Here is a 20756-nt window from a genome sequence, read left to right as displayed (position 1 = left end):
CCTCCTCCATATGACACCTCACTCCTGCTACAACCTTATCTCCCTAACAAGTCTCCTACTAGTGATGGCACATTGATCCATCTCCAATCTCCTGCAATCTCTCCCTCCAATCACCAGCTCTCTACTCCAGCTCGCCCCTCGGTACTCCTCCCTCTTGCCGCGCTTCACCAAATTCCTTCCTCCAAACCCTATTCGAAAACCCCACACTTACAGACTGAACTTGCTGCATTACATAGCACTGTCTCTTCTGCAATGGTGTGGAACCTAGTGGAATTGAGGGAATCGTTGTGCTGAGAGTTGTGCGTGCCTGTGTTTGGTTCCTAGGTTGAGGGTCATGGGGCTTACAAGGGCTTAGGTTACACGAAGGTCTGTCACCATATTGGAAGTGCTGTTTGCATGTCTGGAGTCCTTCAGTGGAAATGTTGGTGTTAAGGCGTCTGTGTGCCTGAGTCCATCTGCTTTTCTAGCATGTGATTCTCCAGATAGAAAATCTTTCAGTAAGCAGGAGAGGCTGTTTGCTACATTTAATTCTCCTTTGTTTTGCAGAGCATGTAGGTTTGTTATCCCTGTGTCGCCGTGAGAATGCTGTGTGGTTATGTTCTTTTTTGTGCACTCCGCAGGAATCACCTGTGCGTTATTCCAGCACGACTTTCAAAATGTAGGACCTCCACAATCCGGATCCATCTTATGAGTTGATTCCCCTGTGCCCTGCAATACATGGGAAATTGTATTTCTCTGCTGGCAGGGGTTTATCAAATATTGTAACTTCTTCTTCTTTTACAGCAGTGGCTTCCATTCCTCTGTGCGAGCTCTGGGACTGGCCAAAGGCTTGGATGGCTCTCCGGGAACCATTTGCCCAGAGCAATGAATTCCTCTAGGATCTTGGGCTGCCCATTTTCTATGTCTAGGTTAAGAAAGATGAAGGGAGTCAAAGAGTCTTTCATATGGGTCCTTTTATATTCCTATGTATCAAGGAGGGCAGGGTGCGAGTGCATGTCCCATTGTCTGTTTGCCTTGGGTCCCAGCCCTACTATGTGGCCAGTGTGTGGTTGAGTCGTTCTGGAGCTGCCCCGTTGGGGCTCCTGCCCATCCATAGGGGTGAAGAAATGTTCAATACTCTTGTAAATGTCACAGATCTTAGTATGGGGATGCAAGAGGGTTGGTTTGGGTAACCACCTTAAACCTCCTCCAGATACATCATCCACTAGCTTAAGTGGCCCATGGCACCTTTAACCACCCAACCTTCCATCCCCAAGTTTAGGCAGGGGACTTTGGCACACATTCGAGATGCCTTAATCGGGGCCTATTGAAAGTATGCATCCTGAGTAGACAAAATGCCTCCAGGTGAAAAACACCTGGCAAGTGTTCAGAGCGGTAGAATCAGGCACCCTGGAGGTGGTTAACACCTGCATACTAGTTGCGTCCCCTCAACTCTAACAACCTAGCTCAAAATTCAAAAGAAAGAAATATCACAGAGAATATGCCGAGGCACACTAAGTGAATTATTACACTATAATGTACTAAACAAGTTGCAATGAAGTTGCTGTGACTCTACAGCAACATTACCCAAAATTCACACAAACGCTTCTGTATACTATTGGTTTCGTGGGATTGTCAGAGCTCTGGTAGTAATTAAATATCAACCCGCTAGGGTAATTGGGTTGGGGGAAGGGTCAGTCATGCATCAAGTGAGCCTCTGGAAATGTTTGCGGAAGGCAAAGTAAACAATGGTGTTGGCTGGCAAGGGCTCAAACCTACACAGATTTGATTGCTAAAGAGACCAAACCAGCACAGTACAGTATCCCCTGACCACCAAGCCATGAGGCAATTTCTCTACCAACTGTACATAAGCTTTGAGCCCAAATTGAATACAACATCTATGTTTTTGCTCTATTTATTAACGGGTTCACAACAGCAACAGCAACAACATGAAACTAGAAAGAACAAAGGCAGTTAAAAAAAGAGCTGGAGGAGATGTTATTTGAATAGTGCTCTAACGAGTGCTCCACATTTGGAGCCCCTGGTGCTAACCACTTCACACCATAGGGTTACGCATGAAATCTGCAAAACCGTAGATGAGCAGTAACACATCCTCATACGTCACCATGCACCCGGCTCAGCCAAAACGGTGCACATGGCCAATGCAGTGTTTGCCTAGCGCCACATTGTGGAAAGAGTGGAGAGGTGGCGTTAGCCTCTCTTTAGGCCTATCAGCGATGGGGAAAAAGAAAGTAATCAGCGGACACTCGCCGAGACAACAAGTCTCATATCGGGAAAAGGGTGCATCCTGAGCCATAGGCTATTTCAAATGTGGATAAGTATTGCATGGTTTTAAATTAGGTCAGCAATGTATGTTTTTTAAATAATTAAACATTTGTTGTCAGAAATTAGACTTGTACCTTTTGCATCTTTGTACAAACTTATTCCATGAGGGTTGAAAGAATTCAGGTCAAATCCATCACTGATTCGTAGGGTAACTGGATCTGGTTCTTCTTCATTTAAATCTAGAAGCAGCATTTCACCAGGTTTATCTGGAGCAAATGTGACCATCCCTGGAAACCTTAGCCCCTTCAAAATGGAGACACAAATTAAAATCAGCTGTGAGCATTACATGCAAAATACGATATTAGAGTACAATGCATTCTCATATGGGACAACAATATATACCAAGTTACTAAATCAAATCAGCATTAACATGCACATATTGCATGCACCAAACAGAAGGGGCTTGGAGTGTTTTTAAATTCCTGCATGTGTTGTCTAAAGTGGTTTACCCGTGAGTTCCAGGAGCTATTACAAGTATCCACTATGTAATGTAATATTAAAAGGATATGGGATAGCAGCACAGGAGATGCAGTCACAATGTGTGAACTACATCTCCACTCTTACAATCCAGCTATGCTATTTTAATGCCGAAGACAGTTTGTTAATTTTTGGTCTTCATTTGAAAGTCTGGAAATTACACCTCCCCGCTGGATTTGCACACTTGCACCCAGCGGTGGAAATCGTGCACTAGAATGTGTGCGTTTGTGACGCACATATTTCGAGGACCTTTGTGAATTGGGCTGTCATATTTCACAACAAAGCATCCCTTTCTTATCTGGAACAATTTTTGAGGTGGAGGTTACATGACTTTGGATTTTCAAGTAGTTTTTCTAGTAATGATTGTGCTGTATTCACTGCATTCTCTCAATACTCATAAGGAACCTCAGAGTGTATTGTGCAAAAATGACAAATTAAGCAAAATATTATTGTAGCCTCCTGCATAATACAGGTGGTACAAACAGCATGTCTACAACAAAGAGGCAGTGGCCTGTGAGCTCCCAGAAAGCGATAAACTGGACATACAGTTGTGTGTCAGTACACACAATCTGAAACTTCAGTTAGTCAAGGTCTGCCCTGCCATGAGATCATACAAAGAGGTGGCAAAGAAACCATTTAAGTAGGCAGTAATAGCTGTGTGTGATGAATCTGGCAATGTCATTACTGCTTCCACGGGGGAATGTCCCCTAATGTGGCCAAGGTGAAGCAGATGCTCTATGATCCGAACTCTGGGGGCAGTTATTTGTGGGAGGACACAGAGGGGGTAACGACCCACGAAGGTAGAGGTGACTTGCCAAATGATACATGGTAACCCCCATTTTTCCTTGAAGATAATGCTCCCATACCTAGTACCCTCATGGCCTATTGCCATACATCTACTCATCCTCCTGTGCAGAATAGGCAAAATATTTCCCCAAGACCTATCGGCCAGCCTTCCAACTGTGGCCTGCCTTGTGAAATGTATGAAACCGCCTTCTCCAGTTCCACCTATCAATCATCCAGGACTGACTTGCCATTTAAAACGATGAAGCATTTTTATCCAAGTTTTTTGTGCCAATTTTCAAACATGTACATCCTTTTCCAGAATTGCCAAAATACTGGGATGAGGAGGAGGGTTTGAGCAATGCAGAGTGAAGGAGGGCACAAGCTCAGAGAGTGCTCTAGTTGTTTCTCGCATACTCCTGTGCCTGGGAAATTTAAAGAGCAGAAGCCAAGAGTCGAGGTCTGCTGCTGGCAGGAGAGAGCTGTATCTCTCCGTGAGGATTGAGAGACCAAAAGGCTGAGACCGGTGTGCTGGAGCCAGACAGCTCACAGACCAAGGAGACATATGCTGCTGCACAAGAAGGACATGCTGCAGCACTGCCAGGAGCTGACAAGTGACTCCTGGGCATTCACAGGTGACAAAAAGCAGTGCTTCCCACACCGGAGCCTGGAACAAAGCAAACAAGCCAAGTAGAAGCCGCTAGAGCCGGGAAAGGTAGCGGTCGTGAGAAGGAAGCAGACAGAAAACCTTTACCAGCTGACCGGGGAGAATCCAGGAATGCCACCAACAGCCAGTGAGTCCACCCCAAGACAGCGGGGACACCGGGGTGTGCCGGTGGTCACGCCGAAGGCAAGCAATAGTAAATAAAGCAACCACGAGAGAAAGTGAGAGAACGTATTGTTAAAGGGGAAAATGAACTATGAGCAACACCCTTACAAGTATGTGAATGTATACAGTGCAAATATAGGGGAAACCCGGACAGGATAATATATCAAGAAGATACATTATCAAACAAAGTATATGTGCAACTCTGGGGAGAGGGCAGAAGCCCTGTATGAACAGAAGCTCTGGCAGGCAATTATACCAGGCAATTATAAGTGTGTGAATACAAGAAGCCCTGGCAGGAGAGTATACCAGACAATTACAAGTGTGTGATTACAAAGCCATGGCAGGAGAGCATACCAGGCAGTTATAAGAAATGTGCAAGAGTTAAAGAGTTCCTTAGAAGGAACATCAGGACTAGGAAAAGGATTGTGTTAATCAGAAGAGAAGGAGCAAAACCCTGGCAGATAAGTATACCAGGTATCCTGAAAGAGACAGAAATACAAAGCCAAACTGTTTTGTGTGTCAGTGTTTTTGCTGGTCAAGAAAGACGCAAGGAACTGTTGTTTGTGAAACATTGGAGAGTAAAGAGGAATCCAGGGGAAGGGAACAACCGTCTGGAACAAAGACCTTTATCCTTGAAGAACTTTTGTGTTGGAGCTATTTATTCTTCCTTTTTGAACACTTTTCTAAACCACCCAAGGTTAAAGGTATTACCATCTTCACCTTAGAAATTAGTTTCTAATTTGAGGGTCAGAATAGAACTTTGGACACTGGACAGTTTTGTTTTGGACATTCCGACACAGATACATGCTTAGTTTTCGATTTGAGTAGGGAAGTTCCCCTTAGAGCAGGGTTATAAAGGCATATTACCAACCCCTTTTTATTTTTAATACATTTCTTTAACCAATATCATGGCTACTTTTGTCCAAGTTTCATTCCTGACTACTCACATGTATTTTCACGTTAAAAGAATGTTGAGAAACAGTGTGCTTTTTAATGCATAGTGATCTATATGGACAGCCATTTCTTGGTATGGACTTGATTGTGTTTCTCCAGTCTCCCCAGCCCTCACCTTTGCCCTGTGTTTGCTTGTTTGTCAGCTCTAATGAAACGCTCATGTTGCAAACAATTCTTCCAACCACCTGTTGTTTTTCTATGGATAACAATTATGTTTTTTTTGTTTTTTAAATGTTTTTATTGATTTATTTTACAACAAAGAACTTGTAAACCTCCCCATTTCCGATCCCCTTCCCTCCTCCCCCACCGGATTAGTCCACGTAACTTCTCCATGCTCCAAAGTGTCTCTAGTTCTGTTTAACTGAACATGTCCAGTATCTTTATTTTGTGTGGACACCACTGTTCCATATAGTCACTTTGTAAATATTCCAAAGTTACTGCCCAGTTGTCTCTGAATTTCTGATGGTTCCCTTGGAGATTGTAGGTTATGTGCTCCATCGTTATATGGGACCATACTCTTCTTATCCAGTCTAGAGCCATTGGCGGGTGTCTCTGCTTCCATTTTTGGGCTATTTCTAACCACACTCCAATCAGCAGGCCCATAAAGTTTCATTTTCTGGGTTTTAGTGAGCGTTCTGTCTCTCGGGTCCCATATCCCACATAGCCAAACTTCTTCCCCCGGATCACCCATGTCTGGGAACATTGACTTCATGTGCGCCTTAACCTCTCTCCAGTATTGTTGTAGGTTTGGGCAGTCCCACCATATGTGTCGCCAATTTCCTTCCCCACCACATGCCCTCCAGCATTGGATACTCCCTGGAACATCGTATGTAGTCTTTCTAGTGTGTAATGCCATTGCAGGAGAATTTTCATCCACATTTCTTTTGAGTGTATCGCTTTCGTGAGTTTGGGTATCAACTCCCAGGTGTATTCCCACCGTTCTCTGGAGATCGTTTTCTTTAAGGTCTTTTCCCATCTTTTAATGTATTGCCATATTACTTCCTCCTCAAGTGTATTTATGAATCTGTATGTGTTTGAAACAAACTTTCTTGTTCCGTCATTTGTCATAAAGTATTTTTCGAATGGGGTTAGTTCTCTCGAGGCCGCTTCCCTTATTCTGAGCGAGTCTAGCCAATGGCATAGTTGATCATATTTATATCTATCGTTGGCGTTTAGTTTCATTAGAGAGGTACACTCTTCGAATGATCTTATCTGTCCTCCCTGGTACATGTCCCCAACAATTTTGCAACCTGCTTCCTCCCATTTATGGAATGCCTTTTTCTCGAGTCCTGGTGGGAATTCAGGGTTTTTGAATAGGGGCATAAAAGGTGCTGGATGTTTTGTTAATGTGCCATTCTGTGTTGCTCTGTCCCATATATCCAGTGCCGTCTGCATAATTTCGCTTATTTGTAAGTTGGGGTGTCTATGTTTTTTCCCCACCCATAGCATGTGTCTCGTGGGTGTGGTTGCTACTGCTCTGTCTTGAGCTGCCCACAGCTTCTGGGAGTTTCCATTCTTTCAGGATCCATAATTGGGCCGCATCATAATATTTTTTAAAGTGCGCTAGTGCACATCCCCCGTCTTTTCTGGAGGCAGTGAGGACCGTGTTAGATACTCTTGGAGTTTTCCCTTGCCATATGTATTCCGTGACCGCTTTCGTTAGGGGTTTAAAACATTGCGGAGGGGGTCTTATTGGCAGAGCTTGAATGTCACGATTCCTGCCCCCAGACCCCTGGCATATCAGGCTGGAGCCAGGTCACGACCACCTAGTCGGCCCCTAAGGGCCTCACCATCGCCCCAGACACCTAATTGGACTCAGACTGGCGCCTTTGGCACCAAGCTAACACACAGTCCTGAGATCCACTTAGTATTGGAATTGCAATGTATTATGGGGCAATGGATGCCCCCATGTAATTCAGTTCCTTGAACTGGATGAGCGGTCTAGTCTTTCGGGTGTGGCTCAGCCCAGGGATACCTGGGATACCTACAGACTATTTAAACCACACCTGGCCTGAGAAACATCCTTTGCGTTTCTCTGCACCTGCAGCGTGACACTCACAGTGCTCGGATCTCCTGAAGAGGCACACTTCTTTCTTCAGCGCCAGCGCACCTGCAAGAATAAGAACTTTGTTGCCAATACTCACCTCGAAGGGCATCCAACTTCTGTCCAGCTCTTCCCAGTGTTGCGGATTCCTACGGCAGAGTCATCTCCATCTCGGCATGCCGCGCCCTACCAAAGGGGAGAAGAATAGAAGAAAAGACGTTAGTAAGCATTCTGCAATACTTAGCTCTCTCGAATTTGCAAATAGAGTTTAATCCTTACCTGAAAGCCCGTCGATTGGACAACTTCTGCTCCGGAGCATCCCGCCGATCTGAAAAAGGGGAAAAGACACATCAGGTTAGCGCAAAACATTTAAGAGGCGCCGCACATTGCGCTTTCTCACCGCAGCTCATCTCCTCAGCTCGAGTCCATGCTGGGTTACTGCGGCACCTAAAAGGACACAGAAAAGACGTACATTGGTTAGTGCTAAGGAAGCCAATAAGCATCACGCTCCGCATTCCTACTTACTTCAGCAGCGCATCACCATCCTCAAGATGACCTTCATCACCTAAGGAAAGAAAGACACAGTGTTAAAGGGACTAGAGCCATCAGAACTTTTGTAAGACTCATTCCAATTACCGGTCGGGCTGAAGCCGCAGCAAGCCCCGTCCGTCGGGCCCGTGCCAGTGAAGCAACTAAGCACCCTCCAGCTCGCATCACCCAACGCACCCCTGCATCGAAGGCAGGACGGAGAGCGCCCCACATCAAAAAACAAGGTGAGGAGAGGTCCGGGGGAAGGTTGGGACCCACAGAAGAAAAGGGGGGCCAGACAAGCAAGACCAATAGGGAATTGACCTCTGATAATACTGTGTTTCAGGCCCAGTGCTTGGTTGAGCAAGTCCAGGGAAGGGTTCGAAGTGGTCGGAAGTCCGGACCGGCTGAGTGGCGTCCCTGTGGATATCAGGTGAGCGTTACATTGAAATAGGAACATGAGTCTAGGAAGGATGGTCATCTTGATCACCGTTATCCGCCCCCACCATGTTATTGCTAATGGGTTCCACTTCTCCAGGTCCCTTTTCATTTGTTGTAGTAGCAGAGGGTTCTTTTGGGAGCATAGGTGTTGTATCTTATGTGTCAGGGTGATTCCCAAGTATTTGACTCCCTGCTGTGCAACTTTTAGTTGGAGGTCTTCTGCGACTGATTATATCTGCTCGGTATCTCCCGCCAGTATCATTATTTCTGATTTCTGTCTGTTAATCTTAAGCCCTGACAGGGAGCTGAATGTTTCTATTTCTTGCATGAAGAGTGGGAGAGAATTTTCTGGTTCCCCCAGAATCACTAGCATATAGTCTGCATATGCTGCTATTTTATGATTAGTGCCACCCATATCTATGCCCTTTATTTCCTTATTGCTTCTTATCTGCAAGAGTAGGGGCTCCAGGAAAATTGCATATAATAAGGGGGAGAAGGGGCATCCCTGTTTCGTCCCTCTCTCGATTTGGCTCTTCTCGGATAGGGCTCCGTTCACTGCTACTCTGATGTTGGGTGAGTTGTAGTTGGCTTTTATCATTTTGATGAAGGGCTCCCCCAGCCCCATTCTCCTCAGTGTGTGGAACAGGAGCGACCATTCAACTCAGTCAAACGCCTTTTCCGCGTTCAAGGCCAATATTATCGCTGGGGTTTGCGTTATTCCTATTTTTTCCACAATGTTGAGGACCCTCCTGATGTTATCGTGCATTTGTCTACCGGGAACAAAGCCCGACTGGTCCTGATGGACTAAGTTCGGGAGTATTTGCGTGAGTCTAGTAGCTAGGATTTTGGTGTACAACTTAGCATCCAGGTTTATCAGCGCTATTGGGCGATATGATGTTGGGAATTCTGGGTCTTTTCCCTGTTTCTGTATTACTAGCATTTTTGCCTCATTCATCGATGAGTGATATTGGCTTTGTCTTTGAATGTGTTAAATAGATCCGTTAGGACCGGTCATAATATATCGCTGTACGTTTTATAAAATTGGGCGGTATAGCCGTCTGGCCCTGGAGCCTTATTCCTGGGTAGATATTCAATCGCTTTAATTACCTCTTCTTGAGTTATGTCCTTATCTAGCGGGTGCCTCTCTACATCCGTTAGTACCGGTAGTGTAACCCCCTCTATATATGTCTTTTGGAGGCTCTCATCTGGGTGATCTGACGAGTATAATCGCCGATAAAATTGCTCAAACATGGCCCCAATTTCCATCGTTTGAGTCTTTCTGTTCCCTTTCTCATCCTGCAGAGCCATTACTGTCCTATCTTGATTTTTCCCCTTCAGCTGTCTGGCCAGTAGCTTGTCCGCTCTGTTAGCCTTTATGTAGTACCAGTGTTTCAGCCTAATTAGGTGTCTTTCTGCTTTTTTTGTGCGGATGGAGTCTAATTGGCCTTGTACATGTCTCAGGGCTCTTTGTAGCTTCATAGTTGGTTTCTGTATTATTTCTGCATGGATCTTGCTGATATTTGCCTCCACCTCCCTCTCCCATTGGAGGTTGAGTTTCTCCCTTTGGGCTTTTAATGCGATTATGTGACCCCTCGTAACCGCTTTTAGAGCTTCCCATTGAGTTTCCATTGATATGTCTGGGAGGTTATTATTTGTAAGGTATTCGATGATTTGTTCTCGAATAGTGTTTCCGAGCACCGGGTCTCGAACTATCTCCTCTGGGAGTCACCATTTCCACAGTCCGGGGGCCCGTGGGGTAAGCATTATCTCAACCGACAATTAGGCTTTTTGAATTCCTGACACCTGGACGAGAAGGATGTCCCTTCCACTTGTCTTATACTGCCCTGTTGGTGCGCCTGTGCGTGTTAAGCTAATTCATTAATTCAGTGTATTTTATCTTAAAACATTCTTTAACTTTTTCTCCCATGTTTGGGTTTGCAACATTGTAACTGTGGTCTCAATTTTTGTACAACCCCCCTCAAGGTTAGAAACAGCTCTAACATATACAGGAGACAAATACTTTACAATAGTGCTGTAAAGCAGGAGACCAAGTAGGGATATAAACCTCGTACTCTGTAATGATGCACTAGAGAAAACATGTAAAATTTAGACAATTTTTCATTTTCTATTTTGCACCACTCCTAAACACGATTCATGCGCCCATAATCCTCATTCTCCTGACCACCTTTCGCTCAATCGCTGGGAGAAGCAAGGCTTAGAGATCTGCTGTGATCCTGGGCAACTACAACTGCGCCTGCACCACACCTGCCAAGTCCCAGACCAAATGAGTGATGTAAAGCACCTAAAGCCATAGACAGAGCACAGTGCCTAGAAGCCAAAGACATTGTTCCAAAATGAGCATCGCCATCCTTTGCAGCTTGGCGCACCTGCCTCCATCGTGAAGTCATTGTGAAGATGATGCTCCATGGTGCCACAACTGCGAGAAGATTCATGCAATTCTCGCATGCCTTCTTGTGTGTGGGAAACAAATACAGCATTCCTGTTGATTGCAGAGAGCATCCCACTGACCTTGAACCTGTGTCTCTACAGCTGGCAAGTGACATCACCAGTCCAGTAAGTGTTGGACCTTCTCTTTACGACAACAGCTGAGACAGATCTGGTTGATTTGAGGCTCACAAGCGCAAAAGCCTTTTGCTTTGGTTTTGGAAAAGCTTCTTGTACCAAGTCCCCATCTCGTTCAAAATTCATATGGCTGCTCTTTCCCTGGAAAATGTTTCATGTAGAATAAATATTTTCCATAATAACTTACTAGAATGTCTTAATTCTATTTTAACATGTAAAGAAAAGTTCAGCAGCAAGATATTTTTTCTTTCAGTGCACCTGAGTGGCATAGAACATATGCATGGAGAAAAGGTGCACTAGAAAATATATTTCGAAGGGATTGTGTCCTCCGACGTATTCCTTATCTATGATATTTGTATCTCCAGCTTGCTGGCCTCGGAAACATTTTTTACCAGTAGAGGGCGCTGTGCGTCGACGTCCGTCGAGTAGGTGCTCCTCGACGGTCACCGTATCGACGCTGACGTCATCAAGCCTATAAATGGCCATGCGCAGCGTGCATTGCTCAGTTCCGTTTTTCCGTGCTTCGTGTGCCTCGGAATACCGTTGCTCAGTTCATCAGTCGATATATATTCATATTTCCTCGAGAAAACCGACTCGTACTCGATGGCTTCCTCCTCCGACCCTCCGACTCCTCGGTCCGGTTTCAAAAAATGCCGAGACTGTGGGAAGAAAATGTCGTTGACGGATCCTCACAGGATCTGTTTGTGGTGTCTGGGAATCGAACACTAGTATTCGGAGTGTGAGGAATGCCTATCCATGACGGCGAAAGCCTTGAAGGAGCGTAAGGGGAAGCTCGAGAGAGGTAAGTCAATTTTAACTTCCTCGAAAGTTTCCACGGTAGAGTCGAGACATTCGTCTCCTCACCGTCGAAAGCATTCTCAGTCTAGGTCTCAAAGTGGCTCCCACCACTCGTCGAGGTCTAGACACTCGAAAAAAAGACGAAGAAGATCCCCTTTATCGTCGTCTTCTAGTTCCCCTGAAAGAGTAAATTGCTCCACTAAGCACAGCTCTCAGGCTGAGTGGGAGGAATTCAGAAAAAAGATGCTAAGCGTCTTCGAGAAAGCGGCCTCGTCCCCCTCGAAGTCAGCTGAGGGTGATACCCCGGGTGAAAAGCCCAAAAAATCTAAACGCCGCGAGTCGAAGCACCCGGCGAAAGAGTCGACCCGAAAGCGCCATGAGCCATCGGGAAGTAACGCATCTTCAACGCCATTGACGAAAGCCCCTTCGAAGCATAAGGGTTCTTCGATGCATCTGTCGATCGAGTCGACGCCGGCGTCGACGCCGATAAAAGAAAGACCCACGGCTACTCTACAGCCAACGGTTACTTCAAGAGCCTCCGACACGACGTTGAGAATGTCGTCGACATCCTCGAGCAGGATTCCAATCCTCTCGTGTTCTTCGAGGCCTCTTCCAGTTTTCTCTACGCCTTTGTCGGCGCCATCGAGGATTTTTACATCAGCGTCGACGACATCAACCTTTTCAAGGCCACTGATGATGTCTCCCTCTGCCTTAGAGATGGGTTTTATACCATTTCACAGACCAGGGCATCCCCCCTTAACTTCAATTTTTGAAGAAAGGGAAGATTCTGATCAAGAAAGGCCTTGTTACGCTCACCTGACTCCCACGGAGGCGCTGGCCTGGTTCGCGCTGCTGTGACCTCTTCTAAGGTGATGCGCAGGGTTCGGAAGATGGACTGGACCAGGCCCCCAAATCTGGCTTGTCTGGCTCGCAGAAGTATCCTTCTGTGGGCGAAAATAGGGGATTAACTGTCTGCGGGGTAATGCAATCGGCCTCCCACTTTCCCCTCTCACCCTCCTCGAAACCCTTCTGTGATTTCTCGTAGCGTCTCACCTTAGGGTCTGGAAGGACGAGCTCTTCATCCTGCTTCTGATGCAGGGGCGCGTTGATATCCAGTTACTTCACTGGATTTTCGGATTGGTGAGAACCAAACTTGCTTGGCTTCCAGGTAAGTTTTTTTGATAAGAGGTTCCCCTTGTGTCCATGCATTAATGTACTAATGCTAGTGTCTTTTTCCCCATAGGGGCCAGGGTACGGAATGCCGGGGAACAGGCACCGACCCGAGATGAGAGGTGAAATCCTTGTAGAAATCAGGTAAGTCTTTAATGAGCGTTTTTTGGTAATGTCTTTTCATTCGCTCATTAACGCTGATGTCTTTTTTTCCCCTTAGGGGCCGGGGTCCGGAAATGCCAGGATGCGGCGCGGACCCGAAATGAAGAGGGAATGAATCAACAGGTAAATCTTAAAATGGAGATTTAGCTTTCCTTATACCCTTCTCTCACTCTCACCTTTTGACTGGTCTTTTTCTCCCTAGGCGCTGGGGCGTGACTGTGAATCCGGATGATCGCTGCTGAACATGGAGGCGCCCTGTAAAGGTGAGTGGAATGCGGCGCTGCAGCGATCGACGCGATGAGCTTTTAAATTAAAGTCTTCCTTTTCAGGATTGTCGGCGAGATGTCTCCGGGATGCGGATTTAGCAAGTAAGGACTTTTCCTTCTTCTGTTCTCTTCTTCTCTTCCTTTGCAGGTGATCCAGGATGCTGGCCAGCGTGGCAGAAGTCAGGATGCAGGAGCAGACACGGTGAGCGTCCAGCTGCTAGATGCAGAATAACGCGAAGCACGTGTGGCTGTTCGGGTTGGGTTTAAATAGCCTTGGAAGAAGTTCCAGGTATGTATCCTTTCTCCAATCAGGTATGTATCCTTCCCCGACCACGCCCGGATGGTTAATTAGTCCCACAGGTAAAGTAGTTCCTTTCAGGCCTCAAGGAGGCCAGGATCCTGCAGCATGGTCTGCATCAGGTAAGTGCACCCAAGCACTCCCACAATGAGCCTGGCGCCTATGGCGCCAGGACTGATGTCTTTTATGAGCCTGGTGCCATAGGTGCTAGGACACTGTTCAAAGGGCCCCTATATGGGGTTGCTGGGTCCTTCCTTGGGGACTGGATGTCCGCTTTCGGGGACGCAGGGCTTGACCGGCTCCCCGGGAGCGGGCATCATGACAGCCTTTTTGGGCTGCAGAGGACCACATTACCTGAACCAGAGACTTTTGCCTCTGAGGAAAGAAGGTTGAAAGACCTTCAGGATGCATTACAGGAAGCAAGTGGCCTAGACACTTCCCCAGAAGTGGAATTTGTCAAACCAGACCCAGGGGAACATGCTGGTACCCCTTATAGAACCCTAATGTCTAGAATTATGGAGTTCATGGGTTGGTCTGTGCCTTTACCTGTTTTTCATCAGGATGACCTCACAGATATTCTGGATAAAGGTCCACAGGAGGATCCTGTGGTTCCCTTTCATTTTGCTTTACAAAGAAAGATTTTGACTAACTGGGAAACTCCTGAAGTTGTCCCTGCGGTTAACAAGAAGTTGTCAGCGAAATATAGGGTATCTGCTGCTGACCCTGAATACCTATCTAAGCACCCTACTCCAGAGAGTCTTGTGGTCCAGGCTGCAACTTCATCAGGCAGTACTTCTGCTTACCCTACTGCTCCTCAGGATAGGGATGATAAAAAATATGATGCCATGGCTAAGAAAGTCTTCTCAGCCTGTAGCATGGCTTTAAAATCTATTAATGTAACTTGTACGCTCGCTAGGTTCAGCCACACCCTTTCGGCGGCTGACTGCATTCCGGAAGGAGAAGAAAGGGGCGCATTTTTAAATATCATCAGAGATGGTAAAGATGCAATGTGTGAGTCTGTTCAAACTGGCATTGATTCTGCTGACAGTATCAGCAGGGCCATGACGGCAAGCACCACAATCCGCAGGCATGCGTGGTTGAGAAAGTCCGGCTTTGCTTCTGACGTACAGCCCAGACTTTTAAATATGCCCTTTGACGGTTCTTCCGTATTTGGTAAAAAGGCGGATGACAGTTTGGAAAAACTACAAACATCTAAAGCAGCAGCTAAGTCACTAGGAGCTGCTATCCGACAAACTAATTTTCGTCCCTCGGGATCCTCTTGGAGAGGAAGGTCCTCTCGCTATTATTCCTCATATGGAAGAGGCAGAGGACGACCGACTCAAAGACACAAGACACCTGTAGGGGGCAGGTTAACCCACCATCTGACGGAATGCCAGGCTATTACGTCAGATGCTTGGGCATTGGAGACAGTTACCCAAGGTTACTGCCTGCCTTTTCTACGCATCCCTCAGAGACATCCACCGGGGAACAGCCCTCTGAAAGTGCCGGATCCGCTCCTCTTGCAGGAAGTTGTAGACCTGCTAGAGAAAGGTGCCATAGAACCGGTACCTGTAGCAGACAGGAACAAGGGCTGGTACTCCCCCTACTTTCTCATACCAAAGAAAGACGGAGGACTGAGACCCATCCTGGACTTACGAGAATTGAACAAGTTCCTCAGGAAGGACAAGTTCAAGATGGTAACCCTCTCTCAGATCCTTCAGGCCCTCCAGCTTCAGGACTGGTTGGTATCTCTGGACCTTCAGGATGCTTATTTCCATGTGCCTATCCATCCCAAGCACAGGAAGTACCTGAGGTTCGCAATTGGCAACTCTCATTATCAATTTCGAGTTCTGCCATTTGGGATGACCTCCACCCCGAGGGTCTTCACCAAGCTAATGTCGGTTGTGGCTGCAAGTCTAGGGAGGGAAGGGATTCACGTCTACCCCTACCTGGACGATTGGTTGATCAGAGCAGTTTCTTCGGAACAAGCTCGGATCCAACTAGATTATGTCTGCCACTCCCTTCACAGGCTGGGCTTCTCCCTCAATTTAAATAAGTCACAGATGATACCATCACAGAGACTCCAATTCATTGGAGCAGTCCTGGGCAAGTCCCTGGGAAAAGCCTCGCCACCAGAGGTGAGGGCTCAAGATATTCTGCAGATGGTCACCAGGTTTCAAAATGCCCAACGTCTCCCAGCCTACGACTTTTTGAGGTTGCTAGGCATCATGGCATCCTGCATATTCCTTGTGCCAGAGGCCCGCCTGAGAATGAGATCCCTTCAGTGGGCATTGAGGACTCAGTGGTCACAATTCTCAGGGAGGATGACAGATCTCCTACGGATTCCGGACAAGGTAGCCCACAACCTTATATGGTGGGCCTCTCCAGAGAACATCTTGAAAGGAGAACTGTTTTGGCAACCATGGCCGGAGATAACAGTAGTCACAGACGCCTCACTCACGGGGTGGGGAGCCCATGCCAACGACTTGACCATCAGTGGTCGTTGGTCTCCATCGGAGTCCAGACTACACATCAACCTGTTGGAGCTGAGAGCCATCAGACAGGCACTGAAGGCTTTTCTGCCGTCCGTAATGGGGAGAAACGTCCTGATAATGACGGACAATACAGTGGCCATGCAGTACCTCAACAAAAGAGGAGGCGTAGGGTCACTGCCACTGTGCAGAGAGGCGATGCAGCTCTGGTTTTGGCCAATTCAGGAAGGAATCTCTCTATCAGCAATTCACCTAGCCGGAGAGAAGAACTTGACAGCGGACGCTCTGAGCAGGCAGAACACAGTCTCCCACAAATGGGAGATAGCTCAGGAAGTCCTTCAAGAGATCTTCGCCCTTTGGGGAACCCCTCAAGTGGATCTGTTCGCCACCAGTATCAACAGGAAGTGAGAAAGATTTTGCTCAAGGGAATTTCCCCCGAGAGGAGCTCTAGGAGACGTGTTCGTAGTGGACTGGGAGTTCCCACTTCTGTACGCGTTTCCTCCGGTCCCTGTCATTCCTCAAATGATCAGGAGGTTGAGAAGGTTTCAGAAGACCATGATCCTAATTGCCCCGGATTGGGCCAGGAGAACGTGGTACCCGGACCTTCTGGACATGTCCATCTGTCCTCCAATTCGTCTACCGTACAGAGAGGATGTTCTCTCGCAGAAGGGAGGTCAGGTTCTCCATCCAGCCATCAAGACCCTCAACCTTCACGCTTGGTATCTGAAAGGTTGAGGTACAAGGATTGAGACCTTCCAGATGACGTCATGGAGCTGTTGCTTTTGGCCAGAAGACCAGCATCTAAGACTCTATACCGCTGCCGTTGGAATACATTTTGCAGCTGGTGCAGAGAAAAGAATATCGAACCCTTTTCATGTGGTACACCTGCAGTGTTATCCTTCTTACTTTATTTGGCAAATTCGGGCCTTCAAATTGGCACTATTAAGGGCTATCTCGCAGCGCTATCGATCTTTAAGCGCACTGCAGAGGAGCCATCGTATTTCAAAATTCCATTGGTAATACAATACCTGAAAGGTTTAACTAATGTTTATCCTCCAAGACCATTCCAAGTTCCCTTATGGGACTTAAATCTAGTTTTAAACTTCCTAAAAGGTGCTCCTTTTGAACCACTCCACTCTTGTTCATTGAAGTTTCTCACCCTCAAAACTGTTTTATTGGTAGCATTAACATCTGCTAGAAGGGTTAGCGAGATACAAGCCCTGTCTTGTAAACCTCCTCATACAACTTTTCACAAGGACAAAGTAGTGCTACAGGTGAAGCCTAACTTGCTCCCAAAGGTAGTTTCGGAATTTCACATTACTCAGAAGATTACTCTACCTTCATTCTATCCTCCTCCCCATCCGGGGAAAAAGGAAGAGAGACTACACAGGCTGGACCCTAAGCGAGCCTTGAGTTTTTACATCAGTAGACTTGCTAAAATTAGACAAACAGACCAACTCTTTGTAGGTTACGTAGGACATAAATTGGGATTACCAATAACCAAACAAACCATCTCCAGATGGATTATTTTAGCCATTCTGGAATGCTACAAATTGGCAGGGAAAGAGCCCCCTCAAAATCTAAGGGCTCATTCCACCAGACGTATCGCAACACCCTCAGCTCTTCAAAGAGGGGGACCAATTAGAGACATATGTGCGGCTGCCACATGGTCGTCCGCACATACCTTTACCAAATTTTATAGCCTGGATTCCTCCTCTAGTCAAGAGACTAGATTTGGCAAAGCTGTGTTACACGCTGTTCATTCTTAAAGGGTAATATGGCATCTCTTACTCCCGCCTCCAATCACATACCACTGCTATGGGAGTCTATCATAGATAAGGAATACGTCGAAGGACACAAACCCTTCGAAGAACAAGTTACTTCTTACCTTGTAACATTCTTTCGATGGGATGTTCCTCAGACGTATTCCTTATCGCCCCTCCCATCCATCCCCGCAGTAACATTTCCCTTGTGGTTGCAACTTACGCTCCTTCAAGGGTAGTAACCATTCATACAATAACTACTTTACTCTACAAAACGGAACTGAGCAACGGACGCTGCGTGTGGCCATTTATAGACATGATGACGTCGGCGTCGATACAGTGGCCGTCGAGGAGCTCCTACTCGACGGACGTCAATGCACAGCGCCCTCTACTGGGAAACATTTTTTCCGAGGCCAGCAAGCTGGAGATACAAATATCATAGATAAGGAATACGTCGGAGGAACATCCCATTGAAAAAACGTTACAAGGTAAGAAGTAACTTGTTCATTACAAATATAACAAGAAGAAACATTTCATAATATGCCCTTAAGTCCTTGAAACAAATATTAAACTCCATTTCCCAGGGGGCTTGTTGAAATTTCATCTCAAGGCCACCAACACGTGACCTGGGTACTCCAATGGGTGTCTGAGTCCCCTCATAAACAGTCTTGAACATGATGCAACTTCCTCTTTCGAGGCTGCGAACTTGGCCGATGGAAGAACTGGAACTGAAGCCATCTCATTGCAGAAGATAGAAACGTGCTGTGGATTAGGCGTACTTGTCTGTTGACGCTGTCAAGAGAGAGATAAAGAACTCAAGTTACTTCATGTACATTACAACCCTAGTTCCCTTAGAGGGGTGGGAGATAAATACATTGTGTAATTTTGAGGAACATACATGCATTCAAAATTATCTAATATTTAGTACTGTATATATAATATTTATCAAGCATGATACATTCTTCATTTCTTGCCGGCTGGGATAATGCTCGCCTCTGTGTCTTTAATAGAATTAAGACTTTCTAGTAAGTTATTATGGAAAATCTTTATTCTATGTCAAGACCGGAGGCACACATTATGCTCGTTTAAAGCTTGCTTACCACAATGGATGCCGGCTGTTCTACCGGTTTCAGGTAGAATTGCTTGAATAGATTCCCTTGCCCAGTCCGCCATCCTCATGATATCTTCTAGTCGGATACTGACCTGGAAGGCTTTGGAAGCCATGGCTCCTCTCACGGAGTGGGCTCCGAAGTGCAAGGTATCTATTCCTGCTTGGGTTAAAGTCCACCGCACCCAGCGTGCTAGGGTTGGAGCGGAAACTGCTTTATGGGGTTTGCGCAAAGCTATCAATAGCTGCCCATTGGGAGAGGCTCTAAGAGGAGCCGTAACCTCTTTGTAGGCCTTCAGGCAGCTGACTAAGCAGAGCTTGGGCTGGTCCCTAAAAGCAGGGTAAGAAATCACCCTTGAGTTGCAATTCGTGCTCCTATGTATATGGAACACAATGCTATTGGGGGAAAATGTCCTGCCCGCTAGATCGAGGGCTCTGACGTCAGAAACTCTCCTGCAGGAGACAAGGCAGAGCAGTGTAGTGAGTTTGCCAGATAGAGCAGTGTGGGATAATTCCTCATTATCTGGCCAAGATAGGAAGAGATTCAGCACTTTGTTAACGTCCCAATGCTTACCGTGGCGGGACGGGGGCGGGACTGTAAGTCTGACACCCTTGAGTAGTCTGCAAACAAGGTGATGCTCTTCTGCTGGGATCCCTTGTATGAGGTCATGGCTTGCCGAAATAGTAGAGCGGTAGGCGTTAACTGTCCTGTAGGCAAGACCTCTTTCAACTAGGGATGCTAGGAAATTTAGAATTTCCTCTATAGGTGCTGAAACTGGATGTAATCCTTTGTCTTGGAACCAGTTCCTCCGGGTGTTTCATGAGTTGGAGTATCTTTTGCGAGTAGCGGGGGCCCAGCTCTCTTCAATGAGGCTGACCGCCATGTGTGACATGCCGGGAACTCTCCATCTCGACCTGAAATCTTCCAGGCTGCTAGGCTCAGGGATCCGTTGAGGAGAAGGGGGTGACGCTGCCCCGATGGATCCAAATGGAGATCGGGAAATTGGTGTAGAAGGATTGGAAAATCCAAAGAAAGTTCCAGTAGAACTGGATACCAGGTCTAAGAGGTCCAGACCGGGGCTATGAGGACCAATTCTGTTTGTTCCTGACGGGCCTTCACCAGGGTCCTCGCAATCATGTTGAAGGGGGGAAAGGCATAGTGTACTCCTTCGGCCCAATGTTGTAGGGAAGCGTCCGTCGCGGTCGCTGCTGGATCTGGTTTCCAGCTGAAAAACACTGGTAGCTGGGTGTTGAGGCATAAAGCAAGCAGGTCCTTGGATAAGAGACTTCAAACCTGCTGAAGGCGAAGGAAGACTTCTCTGTCAAGCCTCCAGTCGCTGTAATAAATCGTATGTCGGGAGTACTAATCTGCCACTACGTTCGTGAGGCTTGGTAGATGCTCTGCCATGACCGAAATCCGGTGTTCTTGACAGAAATGCCAAAAGTCTTTGGCTAGTTCCACTATGGGGTGAGATTTGGTGCCATCCAGATGATTGATGTATCTTGCTGCTGATATGTTGTCCATCTTCAGCAAGATACAACAACTCGCTCTGCCTCTGGCAAAGGAGCATACTGCGAAGGAGCCCGCTAGGAGCTCTAGGCAGTTTATATGCGTCTCGAGTTCCTGAGGCAACCATGTTCCTCCTGTGGCCATCGGACCGCATCTTGCTCCCCAGCCGGAGCGGCTGGCGCCTGAGTCTATCACTATATCTGGGGCAGATCTGAAGATTGCTCG

The 20756-nt window shown here is 46.8% G+C and overlaps 1 protein-coding gene across 1 annotated transcript in view; it reads right to left on the bottom strand.

Annotated features, from left to right (window-relative positions):
* Positions 1 to 20756, bottom strand: part of LOC138570025 (serum paraoxonase/arylesterase 2-like) — a 405975-nt gene that overhangs the window by 291331 nt on the left and 93888 nt on the right. The window contains exon 4 of the mRNA XM_069648559.1: positions 2400 to 2568. Within this exon, the coding sequence (XP_069504660.1) occupies positions 2400 to 2568 (169 nt within the window). The remainder of the gene's footprint in view (positions 1 to 2399; positions 2569 to 20756) is intronic.

Source organism: Ambystoma mexicanum, chromosome 2q (genome assembly GCF_040938575.1).
Source record: "Ambystoma mexicanum isolate Mex_15411 chromosome 2q, UKY_AmexF1_1, whole genome shotgun sequence".
NCBI classification, from domain to species: domain Eukaryota; kingdom Metazoa; phylum Chordata; class Amphibia; order Caudata; family Ambystomatidae; genus Ambystoma; species Ambystoma mexicanum.
Note: the sequence above shows the minus strand (reverse complement) of the source record. Positions and strands in the feature narration are given on the sequence as shown.